General features: G+C 38.9%; 1 protein-coding gene across 1 annotated transcript in view; it reads left to right on the top strand.

The window, feature by feature from the left end:
* LOC105935032 (inactive N-acetylated-alpha-linked acidic dipeptidase-like protein 2) overlaps positions 1 to 14974 on the top strand; it is a 121246-nt gene that overhangs the window by 65145 nt on the left and 41127 nt on the right. Inside the window, exon 6 of the mRNA XM_036130237.1 lies at positions 6141 to 6293. Coding sequence (XP_035986130.1) covers positions 6141 to 6293 — 153 coding nt within the window. The remainder of the gene's footprint in view (positions 1 to 6140; positions 6294 to 14974) is intronic.

The following is a 14974-nucleotide window of genomic DNA, read 5'->3' as shown; positions in this document are numbered from 1 at the left end:
TAGTGTCAGTACAGGATACCAGCAGAGCGAGAAAGGGAACGCAACACCTAATCATTTCATGTTGAGTAGAGTTTTCATTCATTCATTCATTCATTTATTCATTCATATAGTGATTCTTTAACAAGCAGTCTTTTGAAAATGGTCTGACCACAGCAGCTGTTGTCCTGACAGCAGGAAATAGAGCAAACTTTGAGAAATTATTTAACACGAAATATATACATATTTGAAAGTACAAAACATTTGTCATTGTGAAACAAATATGACAAAAGACAGAAGATTTGAGTGTGCTAAAAGATTCATGTCTCCAGGGGTATGTCTGTGTAAGCTGGAAACATCTTCCCACTGGGAATTTGCCCCATTCTAAAGACAGAACTGCTTCATCTCCGTCAAGCTGAATGGATTCCACTGGTGCAAAGCACATTTACAGTCATACTACAGATTCTCAATCATCTGCAGGTCTGGGATCTATTCTGGCCATTGTTTCAGATCTAATACTAGGCCAGAGCATAAAAAAGTTTTTTTTTTTTTTTTTTTTTGCCCTAAATGAAAGTTTTGCATTTGCGATACTGTTTGAATCAGTGTCATACTGGATGTTGAATATGTGTCTGAGTTTTCAATTGTTTACAAATAACTTTTTATCTGACTGTCAGCTGCCGTTCAGGTTTTCTACATCCAGGACAGATTCAATCACCAAACCATTGACAAATATATCTGTGGTGCAATTTTACCTCCAATATTTTTCATTGTAGCTAATGATGCTTGTGTGACACAATGTCACACAAGCATCATTAGTTACAATGAAAAATATTGGAGGTAAAATTGCACCACAGATATAATAGGCTTTTCAGTCAGTCAAAGCATTTCATTTGGAACACATTCAGTCTTTTGTTGTACTGAAGATTCATTCATTCATTCATTCATTCATCAAGCCTCTTTGACTCGTCTGTTACTAGAACCCTCCACTTGAGCTTTGGGGGTCTGTTCTTCATTAGCTGAGGTGCCATATTGTTTCCTTTCTAGATCCAAGTGGGTAATGGTGTTCTATGGAATCTTAACGGTTTTTGAATTTCCCTGATCTGTTTTAATTCATCCTTGATAACATTTCAATTGTAGACACTACACACTCCTTCAACAAGTTGTAAACCATTAATTAAAACTCCTGACAGATACTCTTCTGGCTTTGTAATCATTTTCTGGGACCAATTGGAAGAGTTTGGCATTAAAGTGAAATTCCCCCCTGTGCCGAGGTTACAGGTATCCTTTACTGCCGTCATTGGCTTTGACTGGAAGCCTGTCACCACAGCTGTTAATGTTAAGAGAGCCGCAACCTTTAGGAATGATAAACTAGAACAGGCTGACAATGTGTCAGTGACAGTGGCGACAAGGACTGGACACCGGAGCTCTCTCCCCTTTGACAAACCTTGATAAAAGAAAACTCTAATTAAATGCAATGGGCCAAAAGAACATTGTGGCATGCAGTGGGCTCAGAGGATGTGGACAGTAGAGATAAGCCTTCAGTTGATTGACTGTTTCAGTCTGCTTGCCTCTGCTACCCACTGTAGTCTGAACAATTTCTGTTACAGCAGCTGGGCTGCTCTTTCAATTACAGAACAACAGCAGAAAGCATCCAGTCCTGCTGACAAGCTGTGTGTTAACGTTGCTGTGACAAAAGCTCGGAGTCAGCAATTAGCCACAACACTACCCTCACTGCATCTTATTTAGCTCTATTTAGACTTGTAGTTAAAATTTCTGGTTAGCGTTAAGCCTTCAAACAATTTGAAACATCTTGTTAAAAGCATGAATGCCTTATTTAAGTTTCTCTTTTTCCATCTGTACTACAACACCAACATAATGTGGAGATACGGTCCACTGACGAAATGTCAATAAATGCAAATCCGGCATTATCCCTGAAATTGCTAGGATTTGATATGTAAAGCATCCAGTAAAGCGTAACAACATTAAAAACATTAAAAAAAATCCTCCCATCTGTGTTCAAGTCCAGGGTTCCAGTCTCAGTCATCTTGTTTGATATGGTTGTACTGCTGATTAACTGTGTGTGAAACCATTTACACACCTATTCATCACCTAATTATAGCGTTTTGCTGGTGTTTCAATCATAACTTTGTTAATTTATATGAATTAATCAGTGCATTCTCTCATTTTTTAAATTCTGTACAAACAAGCCTTGACACTACAAACATACCCATTACCATCCATCCATCCAACTATTGCGCTGGTGCGTAATGCTTCACTCGCACATATGTAGCCGTAGGGAAACAACTTCCTCCATGTGCATCAACTTTGGTCTGATTTGACCCTGCATATGCAATTTAATCAGGCAGCTAAGGCAGGCTGCTACAGATTTCCTGGGATGCAGCCTGCCTGATGCAGTTGAAATGTAAATTCATTCATTCACATAAAGCATCAGAAATGGGAGCAACCTCCATACATGTGATCGTCACAAGATGGGAAACGGAGTGACAACAGCTTTACACATTATTTTTCTTTTAACGGAATTCAATAAAAAACTTTTAATTTTTTTATTCAGTAGTTTAGACATAAAAATTTAAATACAAAGTTAGTGCAATCCTGTGAGAGAAAACTATACAAATATTTAAACATGGCAGGGTGGAATGCTGGACTTACTTTCAGTCCCGGATGATGTTAGAAGGTAACATGATAGACTACTATATCTGGTAGAGGTTTGAATAAAGACAATGAGTTGAAGATGAAATATTTGTTTAAAAAGTTAAGGTGTTGCAGTTACTCCCTGTGCATGCGTGGGTTCTCTCTGGGTACTCCAGCTTCCTCCCACAGTCCAAAAACATGACTGTTAGGTTAATTGGCTTCTCTAAAATTGTCCTTAGGTGTGAGTGTGTGTGTGAATGGTTGTTTGTCCTGTCTGTCTCTGTGTTGCCCTGCGACAGACTGGCGACCTGTCCAGGGTGTACCCCGCCTTCCGCCTAGTGAACGCTGGAGATAGGCACCAGCAACCCCCGCGACCCCATGAGGGATTAAGCGGATCAGAAAATGGATGGATGGGTGGATGGATGGATGGATGGATGGATGGATGGATGGGTGGATGGATGGTATTGCAGTTAGCTCTATTCAGTAACTGCAATATACAATGTTGCAGCACTATTAGAATGTAATAATAAATAATGAAAATAATAATATTAACAATAATGAAATGATTGGGAGATGCATTTTGTGCTCCAGCGACTCAAAGATAGAGTTCCTTTCTCCATTGAGTTATTGGGTGAACCTGGTCAGAGTGACCTGTACCAGCCTTTAATAAAGCACAGTTGAAGAGACCATCATCAGTTCTTTCATTTGCCCTGACAAGAGATAATTGGCGTACCCGGCAATGCGGAGGTGAAAAGGAAAGCTTTATTTGACACAAAGGTACATTTGAACATGGTAAGATCACCATGGGAACACCGCCTCAACTTCTTGACCTATTCCAGAGCAGGTTGGGCTCCGAATGTCAAGAAAATCCCCATTGATCTGTTGCGTATCTGGCTTCTGTTTCAATGCCATATTACAATACGACGCTTTGCAGCTGAAAGTGTAGCCATAGAACTTGAAGAATAGCTAAACCAGGCAGTCGCAGATTTTTTTGACATGTTGAAAACTTATTTGGCTCAAATTGCCTTAATTTTCCATAGGCGTTGGAAACATTGCTCAGAGATTTTGGTTGTAGGATGACAGCATTGCGCTGCTGCTGCAGATTTGTCAGCTGTGTATGAAATAAATCCACCACCACCCAAAGGTTCTCTATTGGATAAAGATCTGGTCTGGTCAGGACTGTGGAGGACTCATTAAACTCATTGTCCTGTTCAGGGAAAATCGTCTGACAAGATTTGAGCTTTTTGACATGGTGCATTAACCTGCTGAAAGTAGCCATTTTTTCCAGCTTTTACTGTGAAAATTCATTTAAAATGGGCAACTATATAACACTTTTCTGTTCTTAGTGGACCAGAGTAGGCCCTGGAATGGTCTGCTGTTGCAGAGCTTCTGCTCGAGATTTAATGCGTAGTGCATTTAGAGACAGAACTCCATGTACCTTCTATGCAACTAGTGCTTATTAAAACTACTGTTGCACATATCACCTCAAACCCGTCTGTTCCTCATCCTCTGAGCTCTGACATCAACAGGTGTTCATGGCCTCTCTACCACTCTTTGTAAATTGCCTCAGTAGATCACCCATTTCTGAAAATATCAGAGCAGCTTGTCTGTCACCAACAGCTATGTCCCACTGACAGTCACATAAATCCAGTTTCTTCCCAATTTTTATGCTGGCTTTGAATTTAAGCAAGGCGTCTTTATCACAAGTAGATGCCTAAATGTGTTGAAATGCTGCCATGTGATTGGCTAATTCACTATTTTTATGTCAACAAGGAGTTAAGCAGGTTTGTCTATGAAGTGGCTGCTGAGTGTATGCACTATATTTCATACTTCAAAAACATGACAGTATTTGATCTTTCACAAGATGCTCTCAGTTCCCTGCAGTTCTCTCTAAAGTAAAAATGTTTAAATGCAGCAACATGCATCCATTAACCTTCACTTTCCTGAAATGAGGTTAACATTTCAGTTCCAGCAGAGAAACTCAGACATCCTTCTCCCTGGTAACATTCTTCAGCTCCACAACTCTCTTAGGATCACTAATCCTTCCCAGGACAGAAAGGACGGTATGTCCAGCAGGTTTTGGCTCTTCCCTGATCTGCAATGCTTGTTTAATCCAAGCAAGGTCACAGGGGTGCCTCTCCCCACCGGTCATTATACAGGTACAAGCTGGACAGGCTATAAGTCCATCACAGCGCAAAACACACACACACACACACACACACACACACACACACACACACACACACACACACACACACACACACAGACACGGAGACAATTTTCATAAACTAAAATGTATATTTATTGGATTGTGGGAGTAGTTGAATCACACAGAGAGGCTCAGAATTATGTCTAAAATAGTTTTATTGTTATTCCATATGTTAAATGTGTTTCTTGATAGTAATTAACATTATTTTATATAAAATTAAAGCTTTGGTTGTTTTTTAAAAGAAAAGCAGGTTTCTATATTGTATAATTTGTAAATGTTAGTTCATACATGTTCTCTGTTTTGCTAAAAATGCAGTTAGGTATTGCAGTAAGAGTAGCGTTAAACTGTGTGCTGGGGTCAAGATCATTAGAAAGACAAATCCACAGATGTAAAACAAGCTGTTTGTAGATTTCCATGTTGTACAGATTTGCAAATAAGCTAATTAAATTCCCAGTATTGAATTTTCCGAGAATAGACTACATGCATATAAATCTTAATCAGGCCCTTGAGTGTGTCACCAAAAAAATAAAGCTAAGATGCAAAAATATTTTATTCCTAGTGAACATTCTACATAAGTAGAATATGTTAAAAACAAATTAAATACTACTGCTATAATTAACAACATGTTTTTTGTAGCAGCTGTTACAACCTAGGCACCAGGCAAGTAATAAGACTCATCGGGACAAGATACCTTTTTATCAATAAGTAGCACTTCTTTTATTTTTTTTTCCAAGTTCATATGGTTTTATTTATGCAAGTTTATATTCTTGTGTCATGATAATTGGTTCTGTTTTGCAGAAGTGTCAGAAGATGTGTAAAGTACAGCTTTTATGTGAAATCTTACCAAGCTGGACGAGGAAACTTGAAGTGAAAGATTTCAGCCCAACTCTGCTGACCTTTCTTCATTGTATATTCACTATGTACTAAAAGCATTCTGTGTGATCTGTAGGCTTTGTAGATGGTATGCAGTGTTTCTATATTTCTCAACCTTTGTTTTGGAGCTGTGAGCGGTCTCCAGAGCGGGGCTTCTTCATCACTTTGTTCAGTTTGGGTCGCTGGAGTCACTGCAGCCCAAAGAGATGGCAAAAAAGAAAAAAAAACATTCTGTGGCTCAAGCTTAAAAAAACATAAAAAACTAAGCATTTGCATCATTGCAAATCTTGAATTGTTACAGTTGTAATTAATTGTAATCCTGAATCTTATAGCACACACCCTGACTAATATTTTCACCTTTTATTTAGGTTTATTTTCTGGGGTTTTACCTCTTGATTCTCAGTTTTTTTTTCTTCTTCTCATTTTTTAGAGACAATTACTGAGTTGCATCCGAGGAGGGAACTGCCCTGGACCCAACGTCAGCTCTTTGCAGTTGCCTGGAGATGTGAGTTTCTTTGCCAACGAGCTGGCCGTGCCCACCATGGAATTCGCCTTTGAGCAGACAAAGGCAGAGAACACAGAGGTACGCTTAACCTGAAAAAAACATTTTCTTCACATTATTTTGACCAGCTGGACTGCTTTCACTCTGTGCTGCTATTTGTGGGTTAATAGAAATGTTCTAATGCACATCTTACATGAAGATCCAACGTCAACTGATTCTTTCCAAGATGAGTCAGAGAGAGGATCACTTCACCATGCTCCATTGTTGCATGTGCTGCAGTTTAAGATGATATTTTGAGCCACTCCCAGAAAACTGCAGTTTCCTTAGAGATAAAAAGTTTTGTCAGTCAGTATGCATAGTCAAGTCACCTGCGTTTTAATGAAAAAAAAAAAAAAAAAACAGGTAACCTTCGCTAATGCAAGATTTCCTCCAATATTGCTCCTCTTTCATAGGAACAAGTCTGACAATTACTTTGTCAGTACATGAGCTTGCTCAAGTCAATAGGTTTTTTTCTTGCATTCTGTGAAGAAAATCAATGTTTGACTTCAGAATAGCAGCGACAGGGAGACACTTTGAGAATGCAGTTAACTAACTTCTTGGAGATTGAATATGACAACCACCATGTGCAGCTTGCTAAACAAATAGTGCTATTTTAGGTGTTAAAATCATTTACAAGCCCAGTTTGACACACTGTAATTTGGATCATGTCTCTGCAAGCAACAAACACACATCTTAGAGTGTAGAAATTATTCATGTCCCTGTTCGCTTCCATTAAAAATGCAATATGGATGTTTGTTGCTCTACCTGGGGCTAGAAAAATAGAGATTTATCCCCAGAAATGTCAACCCACTCAAATATGGAACTCCAGGTTCAACCGGCAATTTCGAGCTTAATTAACGTAAGAGATCTTCATGATGTTTAAATGTCCTTAAGGCTTGCTAACAATGCTGCGGAAAAAAAACAAAACAAAAAAAAGTAGCGAGTATGGCGTCCAGAAATATTCAAAAGGAGAGAAAAGACCCAAATGAAAAAGTCTGATACAAAAACATGCTCCGGTAAAAAATGTCCTGCGGGGAAAGATTATCATAAACTGAGAAGCAGCTGAACTCATTGACATTGTTAAAAATCGGAAGAATCAAATCCTCCTTATATCTGAATTTGCTGGCGTTATCCGCAAGGAAGCTGGTGATGAAAATCCAGGGCGTTCTTCTTGGCTGCTTACCTTCCAGTCTAATGTTTTGGTTGGTTAAAGTATTGATTTTCTACTTATGTATATTTGGTTTGCGAGACCACCGCCACAGTAAAGAAACATATTCATGTTGTTCTTTTTATTGCATTTTCAATTTACAAAACACTCTAAGAGCCAAAAGGCACAGGTGTTATTTAGCTAAAAGAAAAGAAAGTGATGGAGCCGAACATGTGATGATTTGTGTTTGACAGAGTTTGACTGCATCACTGAGTCCTCTGAACGAAGAGGTTTTCTAACTTAAACATAAAGTTTTTATGGCTCAAAAGAAATATGGAAAGAAAATTGAAGCACCAAAAATCCACAAATGTCTGTAAATAGATGCTGTGGTCCATCGCTGTCCATTCTGCAGAATTTCAGTCTATCTTTAAAAGGTATATGGCCGCATAATATGCTTATTAAAAAAGACTAAAATGAGGTCATATACACCAAGCCTCCATCTTGATCGTGTTTTGATAGTCCCTTTTGAGCTGAAAAATAATTAGCTTTCAGGCAAAACAGACGTGGCGACATCTAGCGGCAGTATTGCTGAACTATCATAATGCCGGTTTGCTTAATTTATAAATCAATTATAAATAATGCAGGACCAAGCCTGACCCTCTGAAAAGCAGCTCTGCGTGATTGAACACCAACCGTTATTAATTAAATACACCAATTTAAAGCAACTTTAAGAGCCTCATATCAGACCATTTACTCATGTCGGTCAACTCTGCAGTCACATCTGAGCAATCGGCAGGTTTAGCTTCTGCTGCAGTGAACACCAACGGTCATACGGTACTCCCAGCGACATTCCAGTGTTTTCCCTCTTGGAATCATTGTTTTTTTGCGCTTTTTTTCACTACATCTTGGCACATTCTTCGTTGTTTTGCTGGGAGATGCTATTAGCCGTTAGCCGCTTCGTTGTTTTAACCTCTGCTGCACATGTGCAGTACATACTTCCGTTAGTATCGTAAATAAACAAAAAAGCCTTTATTTACTGACAAACTTTGTATGCAACCAGAGTGACTTACTGACATATAATTAAAAAAGAGAAGTCATATAACGTAGCTATGCACCTTCAATGCGTTTCTTTTTATCAAATAATGTCGTTCTCCAAAAGTCTCCTCAGTGTGCGCGAAGATGCATTAGAACCTGTTCTGTTCCATATAAAGTCATTTCAATACAAAGTGTTAATAGCAGCATAATTTCCTTTTGAGTTAACTGTCGCTAACGAAGGAGGCTTTTTGAAGCTAATGGAGCCTTTTTTAATGAATCAAAATGAATCAGATCAATCTGCACAATAATCTAACAACCAGAAGCAACGCCACAAACACTGAATCAACAAAGTTGGCCAAACTCAACAGCTGGCCGCAGTTACACAAAGCAAGATCATTTTTCAACGCACACTGATGCAACTTTAACCATGTCAGCACCTTTTAGGGATCTTTGTTCCATGATAATAAATTGCACAATCAGAGCACAATATGTTATCTGCTGTGTTTGTAATTGCATCCAATCATCATTATATGCTGAGTCAACAAAGTTGTTATGCTGGTAATGTGTTGTGCGACCACCAGATGTTGTGTACAGTTACAGCTCTGTAGTCTTTGAGACTGAAATGTGCTTCATTGAACAGTGTTATTTCCCCCTATTTAACATCTGTTTTCCTCTCATTTCATGAAATTGTTCTCCTCTGTAGTGATAACGGAATGCGATTATGCACCTCTGATAATTATTTAACCAAAGTTTGTTGCACAAAGCTTTTGTTGTTGCTTGAGCCAACACACAAACGTCTCGCTGCATTTCAGTGAGATAATGGAGGGCCAGTTTCTAAGATGTACTGTTCCAGCCTGTGCTGCACGGATTCTTTTAAAATGCCTTTGAAATAATGGCATTATGAGGCCAGATGAACAACTATGCTGTCCTCATTGGGATTGCATGCTAACCCTTAAAAAATGTCCTTCAATCCGTGTGTTCTCACCTCTGCGTGCAGGAATCTGGAAGTAAAATTCTCTCCCGTTGGTGCTGCGTGGATGTCATCTCTGACATGTGTCATCAGGCAGATGCATTGGCTTTAGGGATCTGGAGGAAGAACTCAGGCAGGCCACTGAGGTGTGAGAGGAATATCTGACAAGAGCTCATCTTTGCAGCTTCATAGTTTAGGGCAACTTTCAGGTTCAGGTAGGGATAGTGAAATTTGAAGTCAGTGGCATCTTCAGCTTGACTTTGGCAAGTGCTGTGTTTATACCAGAGGCTATTGCTGGCATGTTCTACTGAGAGGCAGTTGCAGTCCTCCAGACAGGTAAGGACAAAGGTGACAGCATTCTTTTGGCCTCCTACTTGTTACGTCTTTGAAGAACCTGCAGTAAAGGTCAAGTTGTAGGCTTGTGAAAAGGCTCACTGACAACATGTGAAACAGTCAGCCTGTGAATCGAACGTCCCACTGATGCTAATCAACGTTTTTTTTTCAGAGAACCTGCCTGTTGTTAGCTATTGGGGACAGGTGGTTGCTGAGTGCAGTATTGGAGGGCAGCCTGGGCTACCCTGCCAGACACACTGGGCCTTTTCAAATACGACCAAACTTTTTGTAATTCTCCCCAAAGTGACTCTCTAGTGTCTCTGGCTCTCTACCTTTTTCTAAAACGTCTCTCTTTACCATCCTTTGATTATGGGACATCAGCAACATGATGTGAAAAAGCATGACCACATAGAGACCCACTTCACGCTTATATTTATTTATTATCTGCATTTCACTTGTTGGCAGAAACCGAGAGAGGACTACCAGCACTAACAAGGCATCTAAATACTGATTGGGGAGAGCATTATGTCGTTTTTTTCTTAACATTGTGATGAAATAACTGTTCTTTCTTGGCTCATACATATTCAGTCCCAAGTAAGTGTTCAGAGGATCCAGTCAGTAACTTTACAATTTAGTAATAATATAGATTTGTGATAGGTGTAATTTTATTACGTTATCCACTACCCAGGACTTTATATGCAGGCGACTCTTAAAGCAGACAAGTTGTTGGATGGTATATTTATCCTGAAGGAGATTCAGAGGACCGGCTTGTTTCTGACGATGATTTCTGAGGGTTTCTAACCAACCCTTGACTTGTTATCAGAACCCTGCAGCTGTATGGTGGATAGCTGAGTTATTTGATATATTTCACGATAAACAGAGCTTCAGGTATTGTTGTGACTAAGTCTAGCTTCACTGAACCAAAGCTGTGGCTACCAGTGCTAATCATTACTGTTCAGATTATCCACCAACACTGAGAATTGGCTGATTTCCAGATAAGCTGCGGAAACTTTTTTCTATTCTGTTTGGCCCGTGAACATCATGTATTTTGGTTCCCCAACTGCGCCTGCATGATCAGTGATCTGAGCAGGGGGCTGCTTCACCGAGCAGCCGAGGAGGCTGACTTCCAGCTCCACGCATGACGTTGGCTGTTGATGCAGCATGTGGCTTACTTATAAGATTAGCATTGAAAGTAAACAGAACAATGGAAACACACAAAATAAAATTGTGCCTGTAGTTAAAAGCTGATGGCTGTATTCTGAAGGCTCCCACAATATTATGAGTCAGATCTCTATGCACCAAAAAGGTTTCTACCAGCATAGATTATATATTTCATATTTTTTTTAAAGAAATGAACTGATATTTCCTAAACAAACTTATTCATAGCCACAACAGGATTTCAACTTTTCATGTTAACTTCTGAGATCTTCACAGTCCTCTTTAATACACCAGAGGGGTCTTTTGTGAACCATGAGACCGGCCATAGAGCAGGCTATACTTAGAACTGAAGGGGGCTGAAGCCATATTGACCACATAGAAACAACGTAACAAGCTGTTCATTCAGCTGTTGGCTGCAGCTATAGTTGTAGCCTTAGAAACAGGGTTGTAGGGCACAAAAAACAGGAAAAAAAACTTACATATGCAAAAGGCTTAAGATATATATAGACATTGACAGAACACACATGCATTATATCATCAGTTTACAAAAGATGTGTATTGGTCTATGGTGACAGTCTCTCTTGTCAATGTCGAGGATGGACTGGACACCCCTTGCCAGGTTCTACTAAGTACTTCCAAATTCCCCAAAATAGTTTGACATTGAAAACAGTTAAAAATGAAAGATGTGTCAGTCCCAAATTCAAACTTTTCTTTCAAACATTTAAAGGATTTTATTGCACTTTAGAGATCCAGAAAACTCAAAATACACTGCCAGAACAGAATTTTATTATTTGTTTGTTTTGTGTTTCTTTTTTATTGTCATTACGGTATTAATCACACGTACCAATACCAATCTCAACTTCAGATTGGTATGCTACGTGTTTGGATTGGTGTTTCCTAGTATGTGCATAAATCTAATGTACGGCAATTATCTTTTGGAGTTGCCTTTATAGGGGGAACCTATAGTAGCTTAACAAAGAGACTCTGACAGTGAGTTCTTCAGTAGCATCAGTGTTTCCATAATTCCGATCAAAAAAGGGTTGGGGATTGTTCAGAACCTTTTTCAATAGCGTTTTCCCATTTCCTTTGTGCTGTTATTTGACCAGGGTTCAGAATGTGGTTGCATGTTTCCTTAATAATTAACACTTAATCTGGTTTAATCTGTCAAGTATGAAAACACATTTGTCTAAGATGTACAGAGATATGTTGAAGCCCCTGTTATGAATGGGCTGCTATGACATATTTTTTATGCAGGAGTCCCAGTGCAGCAAGAGCGATGCAATTAACATTATACATGCATCAGTAAACATGTGATTTAGTGCTCTTTTTTGAAAGGATACACAAATGTCACAGCAGTTTCATCTAACAGGTACTCCAGGAGCCCGTTGAGGCTTAATCTTGTACTTTTTTTTTTCTTCTAGCTGAAAAACCATTTTATTACATCAATTTTACAGTGGCATTTGGCATTCCTCATCCAGCGTGCCATGGCTGTAAAAACACACTAAATTGAGTCCTGTTTAGTGGCAGTGAATACCTGTCGGTGCTTCCAGTCGTTCTGGAAGTCTGAAGCTGATGAGAAATGATGGAAGGATATTACAGCTGCACCCAACTCTTCCCTGCACAGCTGTCAGACCAAAAACAGCTATTGCTGCTGCTAATGGCAGTAGCACCAGGGAGCATTCACACAAGCTACACACAAGTACATAAAGCACCAATGTGCATGGATGTGCCAAGCTCCTCATCTTACACATTTCAGCTGCAGTAAATGTACCTACTTGGAAAATGGGAATGACCGAAGGTGAGTGTGTTGAATGATCTGACTGGATATAGGCAGAAAGAAACAAGAACCTCAGAACCATATAACAATTATCATTCATTCTATTTAAATATATATATATATATATATATATATATATATAAACTTCTTGATATGGTGATATGGTGTTGCTTATAATTCTTATAGATGTATAGAAAAAACTAAACAGAATTATGCTGGACTTCATAGTACCTATACTACACACAAAGGGTTAGAACAGAACCATATGGATGATGTTGCGTGTCTTTGTCCCCTCTGTTTCCCACTCTCCTGCAGCCCCTATGAGCCGCCCACTGGATCAGAACCAGAACCTCTGATTGCATGTAACATTTCACTTCCTATTAACTTACTTTTTCAATGCACAAGTCTTTATCCTCCTACAGTCTTTTTCAAGTATTAATTAAAAAAATAATAATATTAAGCCAGTATCTGGTTATTGGGAGGTCAACTAAATTCTACATGAACAGATTACAAAGCACAATTTGGAATGGCTGACTCAGCAAAGCTGATTTACTGGTGGATGAACTGTTAACATTATCGGTGAGGAAGACCGTCAGCATTTTCTGTATGTGAAGCATTTTATTGAAATGACTGTCCAGAAAATTCCCACATGCCTTATTATAACTAAGCAGTTTAGTTAGGAAAAATACAAACTTATTCACATTGGGATAAGAAAATGCAAAGTTTATTTTAATCTTTGTTTTATTCATCTAAAAGGGATAACTAGAACTGTACATGATTACGGTTTATTAAAATGGTATTTTACCAAAAAGCATTTACTTTATTGTGAAAGACAATTCTATAATAATTCGAAAATAATTGTATGCCTCTTGCATTACACTTCTTATCATGTTTAGCACTTGATTCTCAGTATTATGAGCCATTCAGCAGACAATTATAGGTGTTTCATTGTATAACCCTTAAGCACTATTAACTATTTTAACATTTTCTGCATGAAATTGTCTTTGACTTATGATGTTGTTGTATAACATCTGAAAAACAAATACAAAATATCAGTCGTTTTTTAGTCTTTATTAAATAGTACAGTTCCTACACCTGTACTAGATTATAGCCCACTATAGGGCCTGATCTTCAAAGAGCGCTAAAAGAGCACTAAATTGTGTGGGCAGAGAAAAAAAAATTAAGCGTGCAATAAGTGGGCGTGTTGATTTGCAGCGTGTAGAATGGATGGAATAACATTGATGACAATTATGAATATTACTTATAGGGCACTTTAAGTGTCTCAAAGTGTTACAGACAAAAGTAAAAAAAAAATGTGAAGATAAAAAATAACAAGACTAAAATTGACATATCACATATGAATCATAAAACCTGAAAAACTTTGTCGGCACTCATCTCCTCCCAGTCCTCCCAGAGATGTATGGTCAGATTTACAGCGACATTCATCAGTAAATAGCTGGGTTTACCTCCAACAACTGCTCACAACAGCTGCTTGAGGCAAAATATTACAAACCAATGAAGCCCCAAAACAATTTAATACAAAAGAACTGTACTTTTAACTGCACCAGCCCCCTTGAGACCCTGCATGGATGAATAAATGGATAACAGTCCTCCGTACAGATTCCATATAGGAACATTGGGAAGGGAAAAAAATCCTTCTTGCTTACAGTTATAGATGTGCAGTCAAGGCGCTGTCCCCCTCCATCCTCACAGCCTCGTGTTTCTCTACAGTAGAGTGCCCAAACATCCTCGATTAATGGGGACAGTCTCTGTTTTGGACGACCTGTCCCCGGTTAACAAAATGTTAGAACTGAATGTTGTGCAACAATTGTTATGGCAGCTTGTCGCGCTGCTGTCATCATTACAGAGTAGTAGAATAAGAGGCGAGTGCGTCATCACAAATCCCCTTACACACGCAAATACCCATTAGACCTGCGCCCAGTGTCCGAAATTAACTTCCTGATTCACCGGCCAAATTAATCCTGACCAGACCTAAACTTTGAAAAAAATTAAGAGTGAGATTATGTTCATTTTCGGGGGCGTGGTTGGGAGAGTGGCTGACTGGACCCTGGAAGAGAAATCTTTGTTTCCTGACTTTGATAAGAAAATATTGTAGTTGAAAACATTGGATATGAATTATCAGATTCACATCCAGGCAATAAAAAACACTACAGATTATCATTATTCTATCCATGTTGGTCTTATTTGTGAATGAGGCGGAGTTTCATCAAGCCTATGGTCCAACATTTTCCCCTCAGCTGCCACATTTAAAGCATGCAGGGGTTCACGCTGCGTCTTTACGC

The sequence above is a fragment of the Fundulus heteroclitus genome, unplaced genomic scaffold (genome assembly GCF_011125445.2).
Source record: "Fundulus heteroclitus isolate FHET01 unplaced genomic scaffold, MU-UCD_Fhet_4.1 scaffold_307, whole genome shotgun sequence".
NCBI classification, from domain to species: Eukaryota; Metazoa; Chordata; class Actinopteri; order Cyprinodontiformes; family Fundulidae; genus Fundulus; species Fundulus heteroclitus.
Note: the sequence above shows the minus strand (reverse complement) of the source record. Positions and strands in the feature narration are given on the sequence as shown.